At 39.9% G+C, this 27,680-nt stretch overlaps 2 protein-coding genes across 12 annotated transcripts in view; one reads left to right on the top strand and one right to left on the bottom strand.

Moving 5' to 3' along the window:
• Positions 1–204: 204 nt before the first annotated feature.
• The window catches only part of LOC133547439 (zinc finger protein 37-like), a 190,846-nt gene continuing 163,370 nt past the window's right edge, over positions 205–27,680 (bottom strand). The window contains exons 1-5 of one of the 9 annotated variants that reach the window (XR_009805487.1): positions 6,328–6,998; positions 1,970–2,296; positions 1,711–1,772; positions 1,529–1,627; positions 205–1,437 (exon numbers count right to left, since the gene is read on the bottom strand). Coding sequence is in view for 2 of the 9 variants with exons in the window: in XM_061893122.1 (XP_061749106.1) it covers positions 437–1,437; positions 6,328–6,514 (1,188 nt within the window). In the remaining 7 variants the exon portion in view is untranslated. Of the gene's footprint in view, positions 1,438–1,528; positions 1,773–1,969; positions 2,297–6,327; positions 6,999–27,680 lie in introns of those variants that run through there. The other 8 variants (XR_009805488.1, XR_009805485.1, XR_009805490.1 and 5 more) reach the window with 8 other exon arrangements.
• Positions 23,041–27,680, top strand: part of LOC133547440 (gastrula zinc finger protein xLCGF3.1-like) — a 39,886-nt gene continuing 35,246 nt past the window's right edge. Inside the window, exon 1 of one of the 3 annotated variants that reach the window (XR_009805492.1) lies at positions 23,041–23,183. The gene's annotated coding sequence lies outside the window, so the exon portion shown is untranslated. Of the gene's footprint in view, positions 23,184–24,137; positions 24,160–27,680 lie in introns of those variants that run through there. The other 2 variants (XM_061893124.1, XM_061893126.1) reach the window with 2 other exon arrangements.

Genomic DNA, 27,680 nt, shown 5'->3' with positions numbered 1-27,680 from the left:
ATGAATATATATACACACATAAAATGTTTATTGTATTTAAAAGGTATTTTACTGTTTACTCTCACCTTTTCAAATTAGTTTGTTTCAATTTTAATAAAAGTACACAATGTTGCATATTAATGCATGTAATGGACTGAAAAAAAAAGAGTGTATAAATATAGAAGCATATTAAACAGATTGTTAGACAAACAACAATGTCACACATGTTATATGTGCTGATGTTGTTAGAAAGTCAAAATGAAAGTCTGGACAGTTTATTTCAAATCCTGCAGTTTCATTTGCTGCTGCTGTTCTCACCAGCACACTTGTGTTTCTTACACTGGTACTTAGAAGACAATCTTTCACCACACACACTGCAACTCAACACTTTCTCTCCTGGGTGTCTTCTCGTGTGTCTTACAAGGTCTGATCGGTCACAAAAGCTTCTGTTGCATATTCAACAGGAATGTGATTTTTCACCAGTGTGTGTTCTCTTGTGTACTTTCAAATATAGACTTTGTGTAAAACATTTACCACAGATTGAACAGGAAAAAGGTTTTTCACCAGTGTGTGTTCTCATGTGTCTTTTCAAACTCTGACTTTCTGTAAAACCTTTACCACAGGTTGAACAGGAAAAAGGTTTTTCACCAGTGTGTGTTCTCATGTGTGATTTCAAATGTTGACTTTGTGTAAAACCTTTACCACAGATTGAACAAGAGAAAGGTTTTTCTCCAGTGTGTGTTCTCATGTGTTTTACCAAACTTGAACTTTGTGCAAAACCTTTACCACAGAGTGAACAGATAAAAGTTTTTTCTCCAGTGTGTGTTCTCATGTGTACTTTCAGACGACAATGGTATTTAAAAGTTTTGTGACAGTGAGAAGATGTGAAGCGAGTGTTGTCAGTGTGACATGTCTTATCATCTTTAGAGTCTTCATCATCAGTGTCAGGAGAGTGTGACGTTGTGTCCTCACTATCTGATAGTGGAGCTAAGAGCTTGTCTGCTTGTGATCCTCCACAGTGGTCTCCATCAGCTTCTGTTGTCATGTGTTGTGTTGAGCTGCTGCTTGGAGGCTCCCCCCCTCCCCTCTCCTCACTTTCACCTTTCACCTCATCATCTTCACTCTTCACAGGGACACCAGTCACTGGGAACTCCTCCAACCATTTAGGCTGACTGATGCCCTCTTCCTCCTCTTCCTCTCTAATGTGCGGCGCCTCTTGGTCCTCCTCTTCCACTTTAAAGTAGAGGGTCAGTGGGTCCTCCTCTCCCTTCTTAATGTGAAGGGTCAGTTTAACATTATGGGTCTGTGGCGTCTCGTCTTCCTCTTTAATGTGGGGGGGCTGTGGTTCCTCTCCTCCTTCTTTAATGTGTTGGGAGTGTGGTACCTCTTCTTCCTCAAGTATGTTAGGGGACTGTGGTTCCTCCTCCTGCTCATTGGGAAGATGCGCTTCTTTTAGGTCTGTGAAACAGGAGAAAACAAACATTCTTGAGAAAAGTCCAGCTTTGCTCAGTCACATGAGACATTGCCCTGCACCAACATATGATCTCACAATCTCATCAGTTTCCCCTCACAGCAGTCAGAGTACTTCCAGCTGACACATGAAGAAGACCTCCAGGGGAATGCCTTCCCAGGCTAACATCCAATCCACCTTATTCATATAAAAACATCCTCAAATTAATTCCTGCAATCCATACTAGTGTGCTGTTGTCCCTCTGAATAAGTCATACACACACAGGAAATAATGTACCACATGCCAGCCTCCACGCAGTAGTACTAGTGATGAGCTCCCCCTGCTGGTGGACAATAATTACTGTCATTTTCACATTCATCTTTAGAGACATGTCTGCTCTAAAAACCACTTGAGCACAATCAACATGGTGGCCAAAAACAATGACATCTGTTTTGCTTTCATTTAGATAGTGACGCCACAGTTAAACTGGGAAGAAGTAATCATATTACTGACTACTCCTTCAAAATATAACTTGATTACCTTATTACGGGGCGGCATGGTGTAGTGGGTAGAGCGGCCGTGCCAGAAACCTGAGGGTTGCAGATTCGCTTCCCACCTATTGACATCCAAATCGCTGCCGTCGTGTCCTTGGGCAAGACACTTCACCCTTGCCCCCGGTGCCACTCACACCGATGAATGAATGATGAATGAATGATTGGAGGTGGTGGTCAGAGGGGCCGTAGGCGCAAACTGGCAGCCACGCTTCCGTCAGTCTACCCCAGGGCAGCTGTGGCTACAGATGTAGCTTACCACCCCCTTGTGTGAATGAATGATGGGTTCCCACTTCTCTGTGAGCGCTTTGAGTATCTAACAATAGAAAAGCGCGATATAAATGTAATCCATCATTATTATTATTATTAATAATAATTGTAAAAAAATATTAATTTAGTGCGTTTCTAGACACTGAAATTGCATTAGTGTGAGAACTGGAAAGGCACCATTCATACAGTCCACGCTTTCAATGTGGTAAGCTACATTAAATTAAAATAATACTAATAAGTAGATGAAGCAATTCCTGAAAGAATTGTGTGTGAATGCTCCAATGCTGAAGTTGAACTGAAAGGTTGACAGAATGTAGTATGAATGTAAGAATAGTTTGAATGTTGGAACGATTTGATTTTGTAGAGTTTGAATTTTGGGAAAACCGGGATTTTTTTTAAGTTCTTAAACCAACATGCTTTTTTTGTCCTGACTCAGAGGAATGTTTTGACAGTGGAACGGTTGAAATGGGTTGAACAATGTGAAAGGAGTCATTGCACTAGAGAAGGTTGGAAATAAGGTTAGAAAAATATGAGAATTCCTGGAAATTTGTTGAATGTGGAAAACTGGTTGTTTGAATTTCCAGGATGAATTTATTGTGTTGAAGGTGGAATGGTTTGAAACATGTGGGAATTGTGGAAAATTGAAAAATGGATAATTAATTTTGAATGGGGAAAATGTCCCTAAAACGGGGAATTCCAGAAAATCCGGGAATTTCTTTCAATAAGTGTTGAAAGGGAGCACACAATTCCTGAACACACTGAATATTTTGAAGTTGGAACGCTTTGAATCAGATGAAAAATGTGGGAGTTGTGGAACTTTCATTTTATTCCTTTCAATGGGAATTTCATGGAATTTTTGGATTTTCAGGTAAAGCGGGAATTTTTTTGGAAATGCTATAAAATGTGAATGTTCTGAATGAGTTGAAATGGTTGGTGTTGGAATTATTCAAATCAGTTGAGAAATGTTGAAGTCGTAACATACTTAATTGAGAAATGGTTTTATGGAATTCCGTGAATTTTGGGAACACCAGGATTTTTTTCAATTCAAAAAACAAATTTGTTTTCTGTCCTGATGGAAAGGAATGATTTGACGGTGGAACTGTGGAAGTGGGTTAAAAAATGTTGTAATTTCAATTTCCAGAATTAGTGGAATATGTTTGAATCGGTGTAAAAATGTGGAAATGGTGGCATTTTGAAAAATGGCTCATTCATTTTGAATGGGGAAAAATGTCACGGAAAACGTGTAATTCTGGGAATTTTTGGAATTGGTCAAGGGAAAGCCCGTGATTACCAAATAGGCTGAACAGTTTGAGGTTGGCAAGGAGTGAATCCGATGAAACATGTTGAGGTTGTGGAACTTTGAAAAATGTACCATTATTTTCAATGAGAATTTCAGGAAAATTTGGGAATTTTGGGAAAAGCGGAATTCTTTTACAAACCCCGTTTCCATATGAGTTGGGAAATTGTGTTGGATGTAAATATAAACGGAATACATTTTCAACCCATAATCAGTTGAATGTGCGACAAAGACAACATATTTGATGTTCAAACTGATAAACTTTTTTTTGCAAATAATCGTTAACTTTAGAATTTGATGCCAGCAACACGTGACCAAGGAGTTGGGAAAGGTGGCAATAAATACTTACAAAGTTGAGGAATGCTCATCAAACACTTATCTGGAACATCCCACAGGTGTGCAGGCTAATTTGGAACAGGTGGGTGCCATGATTGGGTATAAAAGCAGCTTTTGTGAAATGCTAAGTAATTCACAAACAATGATGGGGTGAGGGTCACCAATTTGTAAGCAAAATGTCGAACAGTTTCAGGACAACATTTCTCAACGAGCTATTGCAAGGAATTCAGGGATTTTACCATCTACGGTGCATAAAATCATCAAAAGCAGCTGAATGGTCCATACAGGTTTTGGGGCAACATATGTTGTCATCCAAGCAACGTTATCATGGACGCCCCTGCTTATTTCAGCAAGACAATGCCAAGCCACGTGTTACAACAGCGTGGCTTCGTAGTAAAAGAGTGCGGGTACTTTCCTGGCCCGCCTGCAGTCCAGACCTGTCTTCCATGGAAAATGTGTGACACATTATGAAGCGTAAAATACGACAGCGGAGACCCCGGACTGTTGAATGACTGAAGGTCTACATAAAACAAGAATGGGAAAGAATTCCACTTTCAAAGTTTCAACAATTAGTTTCCTCAGTTCCCAAACGTTTATTGAGTGTTGTTAAAAGAAAATGTGATGAAACACAGTGGTGAACATGCCCTTTCCCAATTACTTTGGCATGTGTTGCAGCCATGAAATTCTAAGTTAATTATTATTTGCAAAAAAAAAATAAGTTTCTCACTGTGAACATGAAATATGTTGTCTTTGCAGTCTATTCAATTGAATTTAAGTTGAAAATAATTAGCAAATCATTGTATTCTCTTTACACTATATTATTCTATTTCATTATATTGTTCATCTGGATAATAAAAACTATTTATTACCGATGTGGGAGAAAACATTTGTATCTGGATCTATAAATATCAAGTTTATGATTTTGAACATCAAACATCTTGTCTTTGTAGTGCATTCAACTGAATATGGGTTGAAAAGGATTTGCAAGTCATTGTATTCTGTTTATATTTACATCTAACACAATTTCCCAACGGCGTCACGGTGGAAGAGGGGTTAGTGCGTCTGCCTCACAGTACGAAGGTCCTGCAGTCCTGGGTTCAATCCCAGGCTCGAGATATTTCTGTGTGGAGTATGCATGTTCTCCCCGTGAATGCGTGGGTTCCCTCCGGGTACTCCGGCTTCCTCCCACTTCCAAAGACATGCACCTGGGGATAGGCCCCTCCCACTTCCAAAGACATGCACCTGGGGATAGGTTGATTGGCAACACTAAATGGTCCCTAGTGTGTGAATGTGAGTGTGAATGTTGTCTGTCTGTCTGTGTCGGCCCTGCGATGAGGTGGCGACTTGTCCAGGGTATAACCTGCTTTCCGCCCGATTGTAGCTGAGATAGGCGCTAGCGCCCCCCGCGACCCCAAAAAGGGAATAAGCGGTAGAAAATGGATGGATGTGCAATTTCCCAACTCATATGGAATTGGGGTTTGTAACACAGTGGTGAACATGCCCTTTCCCAACTACTTTAGCACGTGTTGCAGCCATGAAATTCTAAGTTAATTATTATTTAAAAAAAAAAAAAGTTTATGAGTTTGAACATCAAATATCTTGTCTTTGTAGTGCATTTAACTGAATATGGGTTGAAAAGGATTTGCAAGTCATTGTATTCCGTTTATATTCACATCTAACACAATTTAACAACTCATATGGAAACGGGGTTTGTAGAAAATGCTAAAATTTGTGAATGTTCTGAAGGAGTGAATGGTTGGTGTTGGAATTTTTCAAATCAGTCGAGAAATGTTGAAGTAGTAACATTTTCTGTTGAGAAATAGTATTATGGAATTCCCGGATTTTTGGGAAAACCAAGAATTTTTCCAGAGAAAAAAACAACTTTGTGTTTTGTCATCATTAAGAGGAATGATTTGCTGGTGGAACGGTTGAAGTGGGTTGAAAAATGTGGTCGACACAAAAAAGGGTGAAAAAAGGGTTTGAAAAAAAGGGAATTTTGGGCATTCTTCGAAAAAATTTTTACTTGGAAAAATGATAGTTTGAATGTCAAGGTTTAGTGAAACATGTAGAAGATGGAATGATTTGAGTCACTTGAAAAAAGTGGAAATGGTGGAAGTTTGAAAAACAGCCAATTCATTTTGAACGGGAAAAATGACTAAGCACGTATTTATTCTTGTTTCAAGCTACTTTAGTGGCTAGCTTAACTATTAGCTTGTCCATCCTTTGTGTGTAACATGTTTAGGCATGTTCTACAGTCCTTCAGTGATAATAATACCTGTAGGAAATGTAATGTATTTGCTGCAATGGAGGATGGTTGAAGGTGTGATGGAAGAAGACACAGTTCCACTGCTCATCGTGATTATATTATATATTCCAAATGTATTTTTCCTGTTATTAATCAAATATAAAGTTAGTAAAGATGTAAGAGTAATAAGTAAACAAACCTGTTCTGTGTGACACAACTTGATGTTTCTTGAAAACAGCGTCCAGTAGTTGATAGTTTTCCTCTTTTGTTCTAGAAAGTTCCGCCTGGTATTCTGCTATCGTTCTTTCTAACACTACAAATATTTCTTCAACAGCAGCAGTTAGTCGCTGATCCACCAACGCTCTCAACATTTGTAATGTAGACATTTTCACACAATCACAACACTTTACTCTCACACTTGATCTCTACTTAGCGATGTGTTGATAACTTCTGTGTCTTCTGTTAGCAGCTAACAAGCTAAGCTAACTAGCGAGCTAAGCTAACTAACAAGCAAAGATAGCAGGAGAAGCGGCACAGTGCTTCTAGCGCATCGAGACCACTTTATCCTTAAATCAAGAATCAAATATGTATTTTATACGACGAAAATATTTCAAACTGGATAACAAATAGTAAGACTGACTTATTAGCGTATGGCTCACGTCTTTCTCCTTCGAATTGCTCTTGTCGGCCGCCTTCTAGTGTTGTGTCGTTCACGAACGATTCGTTCAAACGAACGAATCTTTTGAGTGAACGTACTGAACCGAATCCCTTCATGAACTGATTCGTTCTTTTCTCAGTTCAGTTGAGCTTCGCCGCAACCGTGCCGGTATGAGTGGAACTTCCGCATTCTGTGACTTGCTGAACCCTCGACGTCGGCGAACGACGCAGCCTGCTACTCGTCATGTGGGCGGGGGAGGGATTGCGCGAACGATTCGTTCACCGCGGATTAACGACATGAATCACTCAGTGAACGACAACTCTCTCGCTCTCTGCTCTGCTTGCCCAAATGCCGCGAGTGATTGTCCTCCCGTCGCGGGAATATGTTTCATGCCATTGACCTCCCTTCTCCATTCATTCTCCAAGATATGTTTCATGCCATTGGCATCCCTTCTCCATTCATTCTCCAAGATATGTTTCATGCCATTGGCATCCCTTCTCCATTCATTCTCCAAGATATGTTTCATGCCATTGACCTCCCTTCTCCATTCATTCTCCAAGCTATGTTTCATGCCATTGGCATCCCTTCTCCATTCATTCTCCAAGATATGTTTCATGCCATTGGCATCCCTTCTCCATTCATTCTCCAAGATATGTTTCATGCCATTGGCATCCCTTCTCCATTCATTCTCCAAGATATGTTTCATGCCATTGACCTCCCTTCTCCATTCATTCTCCAAGATATGTTTCATGCCATTGGCATCCCTTCTCCATTCATTCTCCAAGATATGTTTCATGCCATTGGCATCCCTTCTCCATTCATTCTCCAAGATATGTTTCATGCCATTGACCTCCCTTCTCCATTCATTCTCCAAGATATGTTTCATGCCATTGGCATCCCTTCTCCATTCATTCTCCAAGATATGTTTCATGCCATTGGCATCCCTTCTCCATTCATTCTCCAAGATATGTTTCATGCCATTGACATCCCTTCTCCATTCATTCTCCAAGATATGTTTCATGCCATTGGCATCCTTTCTCCATTCATTCTCCAAGATATGTTTCATGCCATTGGCATCCCTTCTCCATTCATTCTCCAAGATATGTTTCATGCCATTGACCTCCCTTCTCCATTCATTCTCCAAGCTAACGGCTAATGTTGACTCAAGCCACGTGAAAATGAACACACACACGCGCCCCGTTTCCATTATCTCAACACATAACATTTTTATTGCATATTTAAGTTGATATCCATCCATCCATCCATTTCTACCGCTTATTCCCGTTCGGGGTCGCGGGGGGCGCTGGCGCCTATCTCAGCTACAATCGGGCGGAAGGCAATATTTCCATTTTTATATTTTTCAATGTAAGCTACAGAATTTTTTGTTTTTATGTTGGCATTTCGGGCACTTGGTTTAATATTTGTTTTGTTTTATTTAAGGTGGCCTTTTATTTTATTTTTGTTTGCACATTTAAGCTGATATTTTCTTTGTTATATTTTTAAAACGTAGGCTACAGAACATTTAGTTTTCATGTTGGCATTTCTGCCTCTAAATTTATTTGTTTTATTTTGAAGGTATTTTTTTTTTTGTTTGCATATTCAAGTTTACATCTTCTTTGTTATATTTTTAAACTTAGGCTACATAACATTTAGTTTTTATGTTGGCATTTGTTAAGGGTTTCTTAATTTAATATTTGCTTTTGCAGAGAGCGATTCACGTTTGTCGCCCTCTGGCCCACAGAACCGTAGCTGAGTGATTCAGGCTCGCTTCACGGACCTCCAAGAACTGACTGGTTGTCGCTGAAGACGTGACTCACGTTCACGCTGCACTCACTTATTCAGAATCAGGATTCGCGGACCTACTGACACAGAACTGACTGTGTCGCGGAGGATGACGTCACATTGAGGCTCTCGTTCAGTCACTGTGCGTGTCGTTCATTGGGTGCCGAGGGCTTGTGTCGTTCATTGGGTGCCGAGGGCTTGTGTCCTTCATTGGGCGCCGAGGGCTTGTGTCCTTCATTGGGCGCCGAGGGCTTGTGTCGTTCATTGGGTGCCGAGGGCTTGTGTCCTTCATTGGGCGCCGAGGGCTTGTGTCCTTCATTGGGCGCCGAGGGCTTGTGTCCTTCATTGGGCGCCGAGGGCTTGTGTCGTTCATTGGGTGCCGAGGGCTTGTGTCGTTCATTGGGCGCCGAGGGCTTGTGTCGTTCATTGGGTGCCGAGGGCTTGTGTCCTTCATTGGGCGCCGAGGGCTTGTGTCGTTCATTGGGTGCCGAGGGCTTGTGTCGTTCATTGGGCGCCGAGGGCTTGTGTCGTTCATTGGGCGCCGAGGGCTTGTGTCCTTCATTGGGCGCCGAGGGCTTGTGTCCTTCATTGGGCGCCGAGGGCTTGTGTCCTTCATTGGGCGCCGAGGGCTTGTGTCGTTCATTGGGCGCCGAGGGCTTGTGTCGTTCATTGGGCGCCGAGGGCTTGTGTCGTTCATTGGGCGCCGAGGGCTTGTGTCCTTCATTGGGCGCCGAGGGCTTGTGTCCTTCATTGGGCGCCGAGGGCTTGTGTCCTTCATTGGGCGCCGAGGGCTTGTGTCCTTCATTGGGCGCCGAGGGCTTGTGTCCTTCATTGGGCGCCGAGGGCTTGTGTCCTTCATTGGGCGCCGAGGGCTTGTGTCCTTCATTGGGCGCCGAGGGCTTGTGTCCTTCATTGGGCGCCGAGGGCTTGTGTCCTTCATTGGGCGCCGAGGGCTTGTGTCCTTCTTTGGGCGCCGAGGGCTTGTGTCCTTCATTGGGCGCCGAGGGCTTGTGTCCTTCATTGGGCGCCGAGGGCTTGTGTCCTTCATTGGGCGCCGAGGGCTTGTGTCCTTCATTGGGCGCCGAGGGCTTGTGTCCTTCATTGGGCGCCGAGGGCTTGTGTCCTTCATTGGGCGCCGAGGGCTTGTGTCCTTCATTGGGCGCCGAGGGCTTGTGTCGTTCATTGGGCGCCGAGGGCTTGTGTCCTTCATTGGGCGCCGAGGGCTTGTGTCCTTCATTGGGCGCCGAGGGCTTGTGTCCTTCATTGGGCGCCGAGGGCTTGTGTCCTTCATTGGGCGCCGAGGGCTTGTGTCCTTCATTGGGCGCCGAGGGCTTGTGTCCTTCATTGGGCGCCGAGGGCTTGTGTCGTTCATTGGGTGCTGAGGGCTTGTGTCGTTCATTGGGTGCCGAGGGCTTGTGTCGTTCATTGGGCGCCGAGGGCTTGTGTCGTTCATTGGGCGCCGAGGGCTTGTGTCGTTCATTGGGCGCCGAGGGCTTGTGTCGTTCATTGGGCGCCGAGGGCTTGTGTCGTTCATTGGGCGCCGAGGGCTTGTGTCGTTCATTGGGCGCCGAGGGCTTGTGTCCTTCATTGGGCGCCGAGGGCTTGTGTCGTTCATTGGGCGCCGAGGGCTTGTGTCCTTCATTGGGCGCCGAGGGCTTGTGTCCTTCATTGGGCGCCGAGGGCTTGTGTCCTTCTTTGGGCGCCGAGGGCTTGTGTCCTTCATTGGGCGCCGAGGGCTTGTGTCCTTCATTGGGCGCCGAGGGCTTGTGTCCTTCATTGGGCGCCGAGGGCTTGTGTCCTTCATTGGGCGCCGAGGGCTTGTGTCGTTCATTGGGTGCTGAGGGCTTGTGTCGTTCATTGGGTGCCGAGGGCTTGTGTCGTTCATTGGGCGCCGAGGGCTTGTGTCGTTCATTGGGCGCCGAGGGCTTGTGTCGTTCATTGGGCGCCGAGGGCTTGTGTCGTTCATTGGGCGCCGAGGGCTTGTGTCGTTCATTGGGCGCCGAGGGCTTGTGTCGTTCATTGGGCGCCGAGGGCTTGTGTCGTTCGCCAACTGACACACACCGAGATCTGCCGCTGGGGAAGCTGTTACTGACTGACTCCTGATTCGCCGACCTGCACACAGAACTGCTGCTGCAGAAGTGATTCAGTGATCGAATTTTTTGAACGAATCAATCTCAGGAAATGATTCTAGTTATTCAGTATAGTCAAAATAACTGCTGATCCCATCACTCCTTTTTCTTATGTTTTTATGGCGGTTGGCAAGCAACCTTGTGGTGTGCATTAGCGCCACCTACTGTAATGGAGTGTGGACCGAGATGGATCCCTACTTTATTTTCTTTTATTTAACCCAGTGTTTTTTTAAATATGTTTATATTGCTTTATATCCTATGTGTTCTGAATTAAATCCTAATATATCTCCCACTGCTAACCTAATATTTTCTTTCGCCAGCCTACTTTCCAGTATTGATCACTTTCTCTATTGTATTTCTTACATTGTATTAAAACATGGTCATTATTTTTTATCTGATGGCAAGAATCACACAGTCCTGTATTATGTTTCCAATCAATTTTAGTAAACTATTTAGATATGTATGTCCTAATCTCATTCTAGTAATAATGTCTTCTTCCTTCCTATTTCTACCCCCTCCTCTCATTACACCTACTTTCCTCTGGATTTTGTAAAACTCTCTACCTTTTGTTTCCTTATTCCAATTATCCTGCCACTTTTTATTGTGTTCTATCTTAATGATGCTCTTCACTTCTTCTTTACTGTGCTTCATCTCCATGTTTACTTCTGTTTTAGTGCTTGCTTGTTTTGCGTATCTATCAGCTAACTCATTCCCCACAACTCCTACATGAGCAGGAACCCAGAGAAATGTTACCACACCTCTCGCTTTATTTATCCTGTAGATTGCCTGAACTATTTCATAAACTATATCTTGTCTTGTTTCTGATGTTATGTTTTTTATGCTCGTCAATGCACTGCTGGAGTCCGAGCACACGACTACTTTCCTTGCTTTGTTTTCCTCTATCCAGTTAACTGCCATATAAATTGCTACCAATTCCCCCGTAAAAACAGATAGTTTATCACTGATTCTTTTATTCAACACTATATTTCTCTGTGGGATAACTGCAGCAGCTCCTACTTTACTATTTATAGTTTTTGATGCATCTGTGAATATCATGATGTTATCAAAAAACATTCCCTCAATCCGTTGTTCTATTTGGTAACTATTTAAATGTCTATTCTTCAGTAACTGCATGTTTACCTTTGGGTTGTCATACATCCACGGTGGTATTGCAGGAATTGGTACTGTAGGGCTCACTTTAATATTGTCAATTTGTGCTTTGTTACATATATCTCCTATTATCCACCCAAAACTATTTATTTTATTCTTCCCTTTTTCTTGGCAGTTTATTAGCACTTGACGGGTTGGATGTCCTTGCTTGGATCCTTTTAAGTTTGCCCAATAAACCGCTGAGAGTTGATCTCTCCTCATGTCCAAAGGTTTTTCATTCATTTCTACTTGTAATGCTGCCACTGGAGTAGATTTAGTAGCTCCACAACATAATCTTAACGCCTGCGACTGGATCCGGTCTATTTTCCCAAGTAGAGTTTTTGAAGCAGATTGATAAATAATGCATCCGTAGTCGATAACAGATGGAATTAAAGTGATATATATTGTTTTCAATGTCAACCTATCAGCCCCCCAATCTTTACCCCTCAAAGCCCTCATTATATTTAACACCTTTTTACTTTTCTCCACTATCTTGCTGATGTGGGTTGACCAGTTCATATTTTTATCAAACCACATTCCTAAATATTTAAATACTTGTACCTCTTCTATGTTTTCTCCATAGAGTTTTATTTGGAGCTTGTTTTGTACTTTCCTCTTCGTAAAATGTATGACTTTTGTCTTTCCAACAGAGAATCTTAAACCCCAAGCCGTTCCCCAGTCTTGAACATTATTTACCGCTTTTTGAATCTTCTTTTCTATATGATGTGTATTTCTACCTCTCTTCCACATCACTCCATCATCACAAACAATGCCACCTCCACTAACCCTTCCACTTCACTAAAAACTTCATTTATCATGATGGAAAATAGTAGTGGACTTATTATACTCCCTTGTGGGGTCCCATTTTCCACTTTGTATTCTCTGCTATATTCATTCTCTATTTTTACTAATAATGTTCTACTTGTTAAAAAGTCTTTTATCCATCTGTACATTCTTCCTCTAATCCCAATCTTATTTAGTTTCATCAGCAACCCCTGTTTCCACAACATATCATACGCTTTCTCTATGTCCAAAAATACCGCAATTATACTTTCTTTATTTGTCCTTTTCTAATTTCCTCTTCCAGCTGCACTGCTGGGTCATTTGTGCTTCTTGGTGTTATGTTTGACTAAAGGGGAGGTGACGGCAAACGAACACCAGGTGGCAGTCTGTCCAAAGATTTATTATATATAGTAAATATATACATACATCTGTACTACTACTACTAATAATAACAATACTAATACTGCTAATGAATAAACCAAGGAAATGAAGTCCGACCAAAACTCAAGTGTGTATGGTGTAAGACTATGTGTGTAGATTAGCTGGAGGATGTCTTACCAAAATGTTGACGAGAGTGAAGTAACGCGGAAGTCCGTGGGAAAACGTGTCCAAGCGGGAGGTCGAGAATCCAAAAGGCAGTCCGGGAGGCAAGGGGAACAACAGGGGATCCAGGAAGACAACAAGAGCATCAGACAACAGAAACACGGAAGTCGCAGGGGAAGCGCGAGTACGCGGGATGGAAGCCAGACACAGGATGCTTACTCAGGTACAGATGGCTATAATCCGGCCAGTGATGGCAGGTTGTCCAGGTCTATAAAGGCAGCTCCGTCATTACCATCAGGTGTGAAGTTTGCAGGTGACTGATTGCAGCTGGCAGCTGCTGCAGGGCGGGGACGCGCGCGGCTCCTTCCTGGATGTGTGCGCCCGTGCGCGTGACCCGAGTGGCGCACAGATGGACGAGCGGCGCTGGCAGGGGTCTGAACCGTAACACTTGCTTTGCGAAAACCACTTTGGTAGTTTTTTATCATTTCTTTTGACTCTAAATAATATATTAATCTTTCATTAATCATTTTTTCCATTACTTTGCCCAAATTTGAGGTCAATGCTATCGGCCTATAATTTCCTGCCTCTTCCGGATCTTTCCCTGGCTTGCATATTGGAATTATTACAGCTGTTTTCCACTCAGCTGCTCATTTTCCTTCTTCATATATCCTATTATATAATTTCAAGACCACTTCTTTGCCGATGCTACCTACATTTTTGATCATTTGATAACTCACCAGGTCTTTCCCTGGCGTCGTATTTTTAACTTTTTTTAAAATTGGAACCATTTCATCCAAAGAAAATGTCATATTCATAGTGTTGGTAAAACTATTATCGTTGTCTTCCTTCATATCCTCAATATTTAAACTAATTGTTTCTTCTCTCTTTTGTTTTTCTACATTTCTCAAATGATCATTACTGTGCACTTTAACAAAGGTTTTTGCTAAAAGTTCTGCTTTTTCTTTATTTCCTCCCACACTCCGCGTTCCATCTTTCATCACATGATTTTTATGTTCTTTTCTGACCCCTGACATTCTCTTGATCATTCCCCACACCTGGCTTAAAGGAGTAGTTCTATTTAGTGTTTCACAAAAAGTTCTCCAATGGTGTTTTCTTGTTTTTTTAATAACATACCTTACTCTAGCTTGATGCCTTTTATATTGGATCATGTCTTGGAAATGATGTGTTCTTCTCAATATTCTAAATGCTCTATTCCGTTCTTGTATTGCATCTGTGCACTCTTGTGTCCACCACGGCACTATCTTCCTTCTTCTCCCTATACTATTCCTTGGTATGCTCTGTTCGGCTGCTTCTATTATGCACCCCGTAATATCTGTATTTAATTGTTCAATATCTTGATTTATATCTACTTCCTTTAAAGTTATGTCGGTAATTTCCCTAAATTTCCCCCAGTCACCATGATTATACTTCCATCTTCCTTCTATCCTAGTGCTTTCTGTCCTATGATTTATGTTTATGTGAATGAAGATTGGATAGTGATCACTTCCCATTGTGCTGTATTTATTTACTTCCCACTCCACCTTTCCTGCTGACCCTTGTGACACTAGTGTTAAATCTATTGCTGTTTCTTTACCCGTGACGACATCTAACCTTGTTCCCCACCCATCATTCACACACACCACTTCTTTTTCCTCCAAAAGTGCTTCCAATGTTTCCCCATTCCAGTCATCCCTTTCACCCCACATTGTGCTATGTGCATTAAAGTCACCACACCAAATAATATTGCCACTCCAGTGCTCCATTATTGTTTCTAGTTGGTGAATTTCTCATTTCTTGCATGGATTATAGAAATTTAGTACTTTGTATCTTTCTTTATTATTCCATACTTCTACTCCTACTATCTCTAGTTCTTGTTTCACTTTTAATATTGAATAATGCATATCTTCCTTAATAAATATGGCACATCCTCCTCCTTGCCCATCATTCCTATCTTTACGTATCGTTATATATCCTTTTATTATAAAGTTTAATTTTGGCTTCAGCCATGTTTCTTGAATACATATTATATGTGGTTTATTTTTCATATTGTTAATATATCCCTTTAATTCCTGTCCGTTTGCTATCAAACTTCTGGCATTCCACTGAACAATGAACATGGCGTTGGATTGTGGTCACATGACTCGGTCTCGTCTCCTCTCTGTAGCTCACCTTGCACCTGTTCCCAGGATAGTTCTTTTACATTTAAAAACTTTGCTGCTGCTTTGACAATTATTTTGATCTTCTCAGTCTTGTTTCTAGCCTGTTCTGTACAGTTTATTACGTAAGCCAGGAATACAACTAGTTTGTCCATGGAGATTCCTGTATTTGCTGCCTCTTGTTTTTTATTTCTTGAAATATTCTCACTTCTGTCCTGTTCTGCACTTTTTTGATTTCTTATTTTAACTGCCTCTCCGTATGTTATATTTATTTCAACTCTGATTTGCTGTACTCCTGTTTCCTGTTTCCTTATGATGCAGCCCCCATACGCTGCTGTGTGATTCCCGCCACAATTACAGCACTTGACCTGTTCATTTTCTCCACATTGTCCATATTCATGCTCTCCTCCACACCGTCCACATCTCATCTTAGCATGACACACACTAGCTATGTGCCCATAGCGTTGGCACTTAAAACAAGGTACTAGGGGTGGCACGTAAGCTCTAAAGTAGAAGCTTAAATACCCATTCATGATTCTTTCTGGGAGGACTTCCTCTGCAAACTGCACTGGCACAGATATTGCATTTTTAAAGCATTTTCTAAGCATTTTTTCAGGCCCGGACTGAAATTGGGGATATCCAAGTTTTGTAAGGGACACCAAAAATGTTCCAACCACCCGCGAGATGTCCCTTATTTCAAAGTCTAGGTGCTGGCAACCCAAGTGGTTTGAAAAAGGCATTTGGTTGCTGATGCACTTATTGAGTGATAAAAGTATTATAATATTTCAAGATTTCAGTAAGTACGACCTGTAAATAGACAAACATATTTAAAAACAAATATAAAGGTTCAAAATATTCTAAATACAGCATGTAATGTTTTTCAGAGCTCTTTTCTAAATGTTCCGGGCTTTTGGTGGATGGACACAATATTACAGATTTGAAACTCTGAAATTAGACAATTATTTAATATTTCTTATTTGCTGTATTTTCTCTAGAACTAAAAAACAAACAAAAATACAAATAACTGTACAGTTTTCATTCTTCCAAAGGCAAAGGAGTTCATAAAAAAAACAAAAAAAAAAACGGAATTCACCACTTAAAATAATTTTTAAGAGGTTTTGCCATTGAAGACAACATTTGTTCTTTCTGTGATAGCAAAACAAAATGAACTGTTTATTATAAGAATGTATGCAAAGGAAATCTCAGCTGATGATGTACAATATCGGCTTTTGCCTGACACTCCAAACTTGTTTACTGAAATTAATAATGTTTTCGGGATGTTAAAAAAGAAAAAAAATGTACAAAATGTTTAAGAGACAATAATAGAATGTTTGATTTTATCCACAAATGTAAGTAAAAACAAAACCATCCTTCCACAAACAATTCAGACATTTTCTCTCACTTTTTATTGCATAAAGGTCTGGGGACATACATTTAAAACAATCACAACACAATCATCATATTACAAAAGAGAGTAATAAAGATAATTAATAAAATTGACCATAGAGACCCAACAAATAATTCATAAAGTCACACATTTTAAAATTGTATAAAAGACAACTGTTCAGATGATGTATAAAGTAAATAATAATATGCTTCCTGAAGTGGTCCAGAAGATGTTTCAGATGTGAACCAGTACATATGTATATCATATAAAGGTGATAATCTATGGGATTATTAACAATTACAAATAAAAATATGTCAAACCTCAATATTTCAAACACCTATAAAAAACACTATTATGAATAAGTATAATATTGTATGATGAATATATATACACTTACATTTTTTAATGTATGTAAAATATGTCTTGTACTGTTTACTCTCACCTTTTCAGTCAAATTGTTCTGTTCAATTTTTAATAAAAGTACACAATGTTGCATATTAATGCAGGTACTTGACTAAAAAAAACACTAATACAAAATATCTAATCTATAAATGTAGAAGCATATTAAAATAGTGTTACACAAACAACAATGTTACACATACAGTCACACATTTTAAAAGCGAATAATTTTGTATAAATTGTTCGTACATTAAATGGAATTTGAATGTATCACATGTTTTGTACTGTTTTGGATTTACTGACCATTTTAGTAAAATTGTTCCTCTTGCAAAAATGTATGTCAATATAAAACTAAACAATGTTGCACAATAATGCATACAATGGGCTGAAAAAATGGTGTGTAAATATAGAAGCATGTTAACAACATTGTGTTAGACAAACAACAATGTCACACATGTTATATGTGCTGATGTTGTTAGAAAGTCAAAATGAAAGTCTGGACAGTTTATTTCAAATCCTGCAGTTTCATTTGCTGCTGCTGTTCTCACCAGCACACTTGTGTTTCTTACACTGGTACTTAGAAGACAATCTTTCACCACACACACTGCAACTCAACACTTTCTCTCCTGGGTGTCTTCTCATGTGTGCTACAAGCTTTGATCGTCAACAAAAGCTTCTGTTGCAGATTGAACAGGAAAGTGATTTTTCACCAGTGTGTGTTCTCATGTGTACTTTCAAATGTTGACTTTGTGTAAAACCTTTACCACAGATTGAACAAGAGAAAGGTTTTTCTCCAGTGTGTGTTCTCATGTGTTTTACCAAACTTGAACTTTGTGCAAAACCTTTACCACAGAGTGAACAGATAAAAGTTTTTTCTCCAGTGTGTGTTTTCATGTGTCTTTTCAGACGACAATGGTATTTAAAAGTTTTGTGACAGTGAGAAGATGTGAAGCGAGTGTTGTCAGTGTGACATGTCTTATCATCTTTAGAGTCTTCATCATCAGTGTCAGGAGAGTGTGACGTTGTGTCCTCACTATCTGATAGTGGAGCTAAGAGCTTGTCTGCTTGTGATCCTCCACAGTGGTCTCCATCAGCTTCTGTTGTCATGTGTTGTGTTGAGCTGCTGCTTGGAGGCTCCCCCCCTCCCCTCTCCTCACTTTCACCTTTCACCTCATCATCTTCACTCTTCACAGGGACACCAGTCACTGGGAACATCAGTCCTGCAATATGCTCTCCCTCCTGACTAAGGCTGTGTTCCTCCTCTTCTTCTTTAATGTGGGAGGTCTGTGGCGCCTCTTCTTCCTTTTTAAAGTGGTAGGTCAGTGGCTCCTCCTTGTTCCGCTTAATGTTGGGGGTCAGTGGATCATTCACTTTCTTTATAAAGTGTGGGGTCTCCGGTACCTCCTCTTCCTCTTTAAAATGGAGGAAGAGTGGGTCCTTCTCTTCCTCTTTCAAGTAAGAGGGCTGAGGCTCCTCCTTCACCATCCTGGAGCTCCACTCCTGTTGCTCAGAGAGAAGATGTTCTTCACAGACGTCTGCAAGACACATTATAATGACTTTTATGAGAAATAAACAGAACTTTTCCTAATGTGTTTGTTTCAACTCTGAAGTTGCACGCAAGGAACAAACTGAGCCCACACAAACCCTCATGGTAGCACAAGACATTCTTCTATCCTTCCTGGGTGGGCACACACACACACACACACACACACACACACACACACACACACACACACACACACACATTAACACGTCTAACATAGTAGCCTCTCCATTTTTTAAGAGTTTTATAGAGTGTATAGTTGACATACACACTACTGTTAAATGAAATATATTAGATGTACAGAGATGACAGACAAGTCCTTCATAGATTTTCAAAACAACTGACATCTGACAAATCAGACAGTTAGTATCAGACTGTAAAATACATGGTCATCTTTAATGGATTGATCAGTCAAATCATACTGTCAGTGACCTATTGATCACATTAAATTCCGGGGGCGTGGCTTAAAGGTCATAAACCATTTTGATTGATGGGATTTTGACTATTTGACAGAGAGTGGGTGTTATATTCTCTTATGGCCCCCACCTGTGGAACAGCCTGCCAGAGAGCCTCAGGACTGCAGAGACCATTGATGTATTTTTTAAAAGGGCTAAGGACACACCTTTTTAATCAGACTTTTTACTGATCATGTTCAACTCCTGTTTTTTTATTATTCATTGTATTGTATTCTATCAGTGTGTCTGAGAAGAATTGGGGCCAATCCCTCTTAGTACCATTTTTAATAAAGCTATTGAGGATGCCCCCATGTTGCTCTCATATTGTTTTTGTGTCAGTCTAATAATTGACTGTAATATTATTTTCTACATGTTTGTAGTATGCTAGTTAGCTTGTTTTTATACCTTTTGTCCTTGCTTGTGTTATACATTTTCGATATAATGTATTCTTATTAGAAGCATTTTAAATATTTTTGTCGTCCATGGTTGATTATTCTTTCTCTGCTTTCTACTGAGTTGTTTCCATGGACAATGTTTGTCATTAAAAAAAATCAACGTGTTTAAGAAATGTTCATATGCTTCATCAACATCATTTTCATTGGACACATTGTCCTAATTTAGCTTTTCTAGCTCATTTTTGAAAACAATCATCCTCTTCTCTGTGCAAATTTTTCAAAATGTATTAATGTCTTCCATGTTCTTCTTCTTGGAGTTTCCATCATATATTGCGAAAAATGGCAGATGATGACTAATGTTGGTTATAAGTAGACCACTTGTAATGTTGTTATCAAAATCATTGGTAAAGATATGATCAATAAGCGTGGCACAGTGTCCTGTGATGCTGCTTGGCTTTGTGATTTTAGGATATAAACTGATGCTGTACATTGTATCAATGAAGTCATCAATGGACTTTTGCTTGTTAGGGTTCAATAAGTCAATATTAAAGTCACCACATAAGAACATTATTTTTTGACCATTGTCCATGTAATTTGCCTTGATCCAATCTTCAAATGTTTCTATACTTAATCTATATATACAACTGATGAATATGTGTTTGCTTTTTTCCTGACATATTTCAATGCTTATACATTCTACAAAACCCAAAACTAGTGAAGTTTGCACGTTGTGTTAACCGTAAATAAAAAAGAATACAATAATTTGCAAATCCTTTTCGAACTATATTCAATTGAATAGACTGCAAAGTCAAGATATTTAACATTCGAAATGGAAAACGTTTTTATTGTTTACAAATATTAGTTCAATTGGAATTAGATGCCTGCAACTAATTTCAAAGGAGCTGGCACAGGTGGCAAAAAAGACTGATAAAGTTGAGGAATGCTCATCAAACACATAATTGGAACATCCCACAGGTGAACAGGCTAATTGGGAACAGGTGGGTGCCATGATTGGCTATAAAAGCAGCTTCCATGAAATGCTCCCTCATTCACAAACAAGGATGGAGCGAGGGTCACCATTTTGTGACAAAATGTGTAAGCAAATTGTCGAACAGTTTAGGGACAACATTTCTCAAAGAACTATTGCAAGGAATTTAGGGATTTCAAAATCTGCGGTCTGTAATATCATCAAAAGGTTCAGAGAATCTTGAAAAATCACTGCACATAAGCGAGGACATTAAATCCCTCAGGCGGTACTGCATTAAAAAGCGACATCAATGTGTAAAAGATATCACCATGTGGGCTCAGGAACACTTCACAAATCCACTGTCAGTAACAACAGTTAGTCGCTAGATCTGTAAGTGAAAGTTAAAATTCTACTATGCAAAGCCAAAGCCATTTATCAACAACACCCAGAAATGCCGGCAGCTTCGCTGGGCCCGAGCACATCATAGATGGACTGATGTAAAGTGGAAAAGTGTTCTGTGGTGTGACGAGACCACATTTCATATTGTTTTTAGAAACTGTGGTACTTGTGTCATCCGGACCAAAGAGGAAATAATCCATCCAGATTGTTATAGGTATAAAGTTGAAAAGCCAGCATGTGTGATGGTATGGGGGTGTATTAGTACCCAAGGCATGGGTAACTTACACATGTGTGATGGTATGGGGGTGTATTAGTGGCCAAGGCATGGGTAACTTACACATGTGTGATGGTATGGGGGTGTATTAGTGGCCAAGGCATGGGTAACTTACACATGTGTGATGGTATGGGGGTGTATTAGTGAACAAGGCATGGGTAACTTACACATGTGTGATGGTATGGGGGTGTATTAGTGCCCAACACATGGGTAACTTACACATGTGTGATGGTATGGGGGTGTATTAGTGCCCAAGACATGGGTAACTTACACATGTGTGATGGTATGGGGGTGTATTAGTGGCCAAGGCATGGGTAACTTACACATGTGTGATGGTATGGGGGTGTATTAGTGAACAAGGCATGGGTAACTTACACATGTGTGATGGTATGGGGGTGTATTAGTGAACAAGACATGGGTAACTTACACATGTGTGATGGTATGGGGGTGTATTAGTGAACAAGGCATGGGTAACTTACACATCTGTGAAGGCAACATTAATCCTGAATGGTCCATACAGGTTTTGGAGCAACAAATATTGCCATCAAAGCAACGTTATGATGGATGCCCTTGCTTATTTCAGCAAGACAATGCCATGTCACGTGTTACAACAGCGTGGCTTCATACTAAAAGAGTGGGTACTAGACTGGCCTGCCTGTAGTCCAGACCTGTCTCCCATTGAAAATGTTTGGCGTAATATGAAGCCTAAAATTCCACAACAGAGACCCCGGATTGTTGAACAACTTAAGCTGTACATCAAGCAAGAATGGGAAAGAATTCCACCTGAAAAGCTTCAAACATTGGTCTTATCAGTTCCCAAACGTTTACAGAGAGTTATTAAAAGGAGAGGCCATGTAACACAGTGGTAAAAATGCTCCTGTGACAACTTTTTTGCAATGTGTTGCTGCCATTAAATTCTAAGATAATGATTATTTGCAATTAAAAAAAAAAGTTTCTCAGTGTGAACATGAAATATCTTGTCTTTGCAGTCTATTCAATTGAATATAAGTTGAAAATGATTTGCAAATCATTGTATTCTCTTTTTATTTACCATTTACACAACGTGCCAACTTCACTGGTTTTGTAAGATATTATCTACAGCAAATGACATGTTTTTTTACCACTTTGTGGTTCAGGTTCTTCATCACAAACACAACTACTCCTCCTCCTTTTTTGTTGCTTCTGTTGATGTAGTTTAGTTCATATCCTTCCAGATCAAAATATATTCATTTTTTAATCATCAATCCATGTTTCTGTGACAGCGATCACTTTGAAGGGTTTGTTGAATTGTTCTAAAAAGTGCTTCATGTTGTTAGAATTTGCATACAAACTTCTGCTATTAAAATGAATAATTGACAGTTTGTTATTACAATTAATGTTGCTATTATATTGTTCATCTGGATAATAACAACTATTATTACTGATGTGGGGGAAAACATTTGTATCTGGATTGATACCATTTTCCAAATCTTGGTTTTTGTGATCTTTGTTGCAGAAGTTTTTCAGTTCCATATTTTTTTTGTTCAACAATCTTTAGTTATTCTCCGGTGTGGACAACTCAAAAGTGACTTTTTTCCTCAAATCCTCAGTGCTTTGTATGTGTGTGTGTGTGTGTGTGTGTGTGTGTGTGTGTGTGTGTCTGTGTGTGTGTGCGTGTGTGTGTGTGTGTGTGTGTGTGTGTGTGTGTGTGTGTGTGTGTGTGTGTGTGTGTGTTCTGGCAATGCTTACTTATGGGGGACGTCGTTCTGTTTACAAAGTCACTTTAAATAATAGTCAAATCCATTCTGAAGATGCCTAAGTGACTTTTAATCTTTTTTCCCCCCCATAAACCATGTTTAGTGTTTAGTTTGAGTGTGAGACATTTGCACAGCAGCCCCCTCATAGGGCTGTAGCTGGTACTGCACTCGCTGTTGGGCTCATATCCCTCCCCTGATTACCAATGGACTACACCTGGTCCCCAAACTGAAGGAGGTTCCTCTGCAGTGCAGGACATGTCGGCTGACTCAACACCAAAATAAGCTGTTTAAACCAAAAAGGTAAGCACATCTTTCTTATAAATGGAGGTTGTTGACTATCATTTGTGCAAGAGCAATGTGTTCATAAGCAAGTTAAGCCAAAAAATGAGGTAAGGTAGTGACGTCTTGTGAGGTAGCATAGCATTGCTCCTAGAAAGCTTTTGAATCACGTTATGTTGCTTTTTTTTTGGCATTTGGACTGGAAATTATATATTTTACTACAAAGAATTAAAGATGTATGTTTTGGTAGCGAACCTTTTCCAACGGGTGGACTTTTTGTTGCTTTTTTTGGCATTTGGACTGGTTTATAGTCAAAGTAGCTCTAATTTGATGTTAATTGATTGTCTAGAAGGACTTCTAAGAAGTTTTATGTATAGTTATGATGGACATTGGAGATGAAGTATATTTTTAAAAATATACTTTTTTGTTGATCTTAGCGCTGCTTTCGATACTGTCAATCATAATATTTTATTAGAGGGTATCAAAACACGTATTGGTATGTCAGACTTGTAGAACAGGAGGGCCTTATCCGGCCCGTGGGACCTATGTTTGACAGCCCTGATCTCGGCCCTTTGTGTCCTCAAAGAGAGTTGGCTCACAGGTTGCTGCACAACAGCCATCTTGGCTTGGTTGACCACCACATTTTTCACTTCCCGGGAAAAAAATGTCTAGTTAAAGTACCCGTGATTTAACCCCCAACTCCAACCCTTGATGCTGCAAGCCTAGCAGGGAGGTAATGGGTTCCATTTTTATAGTCCTTGGTATGACTCGGCCAGGGTTTGAACTCACGACCTATTGATCTCAGGGCAGACACTCTAACCACTAAGCCACTGAGTAGTGAAGAAGTCATGTAGTATGTAACTGAGTTCAAGTAGAAACTTCTTCCCTCATGTCATGTTAATATCCATTCTTCCATTTTCTGCCACTTATTCCCTTTGGGGTCGCTGGTGCCTATGTCAGCTACAATCGGGCAGAAGGTGGGGTACACCCTGGACAGGTGGCCAACACAGATAGACAGACAACATTCACACTCACATTCACACACTAGGGACCATTTAGTGTTGCCAATCAACCTATCCCCAATACAATATTTTTATTGAGCAAAATATCATTTTTCATTGAAAACAAAGCTCCAGGTATAAACATCAAAGCCATTCATACATTCTAATCTTGTAACTTGCAACTTGTTTCTATATCTAAATTCATGCAGAGGCTTTCAACACAATGATGTTTATGTCAAATAGAAAATAGATGAATCACTCATTTTAAAAAGGTGTCATCTCCCAATTGTTCTGGACTTTTCCCACTGTTAGAAAACACAAACAAATCTAAAAGAAACAATCTTGTTTCTACAGGATAATCATCATGAAGACAATGTCAAATAAAATTCTCAAATCAAGAGTGTCATCCAATAATTTAGTGAGCATCATACAAGCTGTTGATTCTACTCAGTGGCCTAGTGGTTAGAGTGTCCGCCCTGAGATGGGTAGGTTGGGAGTTCAAACCCCGGCCGAGTCATACCAAAGACTATAAAAATGGTAGCCATTACCTCCCTGCTTGGCACTCAGTATCAAGGGTTGGAATTGGGGGTTAAATCAGCATAAATGATTCCCGGGCGTGGCTCCGCTGCTGCCCACTGCTCCCCTCCCTTCCCAGGGGGTGAACAAGGGGATGGGTCAAATGCAGAGGACACATTTCACCACACCTAGTGTGTGTGTGACCATCATTGCTACTTTAACTATAACTTTAACTTTACGTGACATAAGGTGAAAAGATGTCAACAAACCTGCTCTGTGTAGCACAACTTGAGGTTTGAAAACAGCGTCCAGTAGTTCTTGTAGACGTTTGTTCTCCTCCTTTGTCCTAGAAAGTTCCTCCTGGTACTCTGCTACGGTTCTTTCCAACACTCCAAATAGTTCTTCAACAGTAAGATTGAGTCGCTGCTCCATCAACCTTCTCACATTTTGGAATTCCCACATTTTTTCCTGCCTTATTTCTTGGCTCATGTTTTACATGTAAAAAGCTGATTTTAAAAGTAAGTAATTAGTTTGAGTGCAAAAAGAGATGAGATGTTAGCATTTGAGGCTCCCAACACGGAGTGATGGGTGCTTGGCGAAGGATCGGCCTTTAAAAGATGCTGCTCTTTGAAGTAGCAGCTCTTTGACATGAAAGAAGCTTTGAGCAATTCTTCCTTGAGTTGAAGGGCAGCTTGCAGCAATGACATGAAAGGTGCATACTGCCACCTACTGCAGCGGAGTATGTCACATATATTCATGTACTCACACTGTCACAACTAATACTGGATGATAATAATATATATAATACTGCCACCTACTGCAGCGGAGTATGTCACATATATTCATGTACTTACACTGTCAAAACTAATACTGGATGATAATAATATATATAATACTGCCACCTACTGCAGCGGAGTATGTCACATATATTCATGTACTTACACTGTCAAAACTAATACTGGATGATAATAATATATATAATACTGCCACCTACTGCAGCGGAGTATGTCACATATATTCATGTACTTACACTGTCAAAACTAATACTGGATGATAATAATATATATAATACTGCCACCTACTGCAGCGGAGTATGTCACATATATTCATGTACTTACACTGTCAAAACTAATACTGGATGATAATAATATATATAATACTGCCACCTACTGCAGCGGAGTATGTCACATATATTCATGTACTCACACTGTCAAAACTAATACTGGATGATAATAATATATATAATACTGCCACCTACTGCAGCGGAGTATGTCACATATATTCATGTACTCACGCTGTCAAAACTAATACTGGATGATGATAATATATATAATACTGCCACCTACTGCAGCGGAGTATGTCACATATATTCATGTACTTACACTGTCAAAACTAATACTGGATGATAATAATATATATAATACTGCCACCTACTGCAGCGGAGTATGTCACATATATTCATGTACTCACACTGTCAAAACTAATACTGGATGATAATAATATATATAATACTGCCACCTACTGCAGCGGAGTATGTCACATATATTCATGTACTTACACTGTCAAAACTAATACTGGATGATAATAATATATATAATACTGCCACCTACTGCAGCGGAGTATGTCACATATATTCATGTACTCACACTGTCAAAACTAATACTGGATGATAATAATATATATAATACTGCCACCTACTGCAGCGGAGTATGTCACATATATTCATGTACTTACACTGTCAAAACTAATACTGGATTATAATAATATATATAATACTGCCACCTACTGCAGCGGAGTATGTCACATATATTCATGTACTCACACTGTCAAAACTAATACTGGATGATAATAATATATATAATACTGCCACCTACTGCAGCGGAGTATGTCACATATATTCATGTACTCACACTGTCAAAACTAATACTGGATGATAATAATATATATAATACTGCCACCTACTGCAGCGGAGTATGTCACATATATTCATGTACTTACACTGTCAAAACTAATACTGGATGATAATAATATATATAATACTGCCACCTACTGCAGCGGAGTATGTCACATATATTCATGTACTTACACTATCAAAACTAATACTGGATGATAATAATATGTATAATACTGCCACCTACTGCAGCGGAGTATGTCACATATATTCATGTACTCACACTGTCAAAACTAATACTGGATGATAATAATATATATAATACTGCCACCTACTGCAGCGGAGTATGTCACATATATTCATGTACTTACACTATCAAAACTAATACTGGATGATAATAATATGTATAATACTGCCACCTACTGCAGCGGAGTATGTCACATATATTCATGTACTTACACTGTCAAAACTAATACTGGATGATAATAATATGTATAATACTGCCACCTACTGCAGCAGAGTATGTCACATATATTCATGTACTCACACTGTCAAAACTAATACTGGATGATAATAATATATATAATACTGCCACCTACTGCAGCGGAGTATGTCACATATATTCATGTACTTACACTGTCAAAAACTAATACTGGATGATAATAATATATATAATACTGCCACCTACTGCAGCGGAGTATGTCACATATATTCATGTACTCACACTGTCAAAACTAATACTGGATGATAATAATATATATAATACTGCCACCTACTGCAGCGGAGTATGTCACATATATTCATGTACTTACACTGTCAAAACTAATACTGGATGATAATAATATATATAATACTGCCACCTACTGCAGCGGAGTATGTCACATATATTCATGTACTTACACTGTCAAAACTAATACTGGATGATAATAATATATATAATACTGCCACCTACTGCAGCGGAGTATGTCACATATATTCATGTACTTACACTATCAAAACTAATACTGGATGATAATAATATATATAATACTGCCACCTACTGCAGCGGAGTATGTCACATATATTCATGTACTTACACTGTCAAAACTAATACTGGATGATAATAATATA

The sequence above is a fragment of the Nerophis ophidion genome, unplaced genomic scaffold, assembly GCF_033978795.1.
Source record: "Nerophis ophidion isolate RoL-2023_Sa unplaced genomic scaffold, RoL_Noph_v1.0 HiC_scaffold_106, whole genome shotgun sequence".
In the NCBI taxonomy this organism is placed as follows: Eukaryota; Metazoa; Chordata; class Actinopteri; order Syngnathiformes; family Syngnathidae; genus Nerophis; species Nerophis ophidion.
This window is presented reverse-complemented; position numbering and strand designations above follow the sequence as displayed.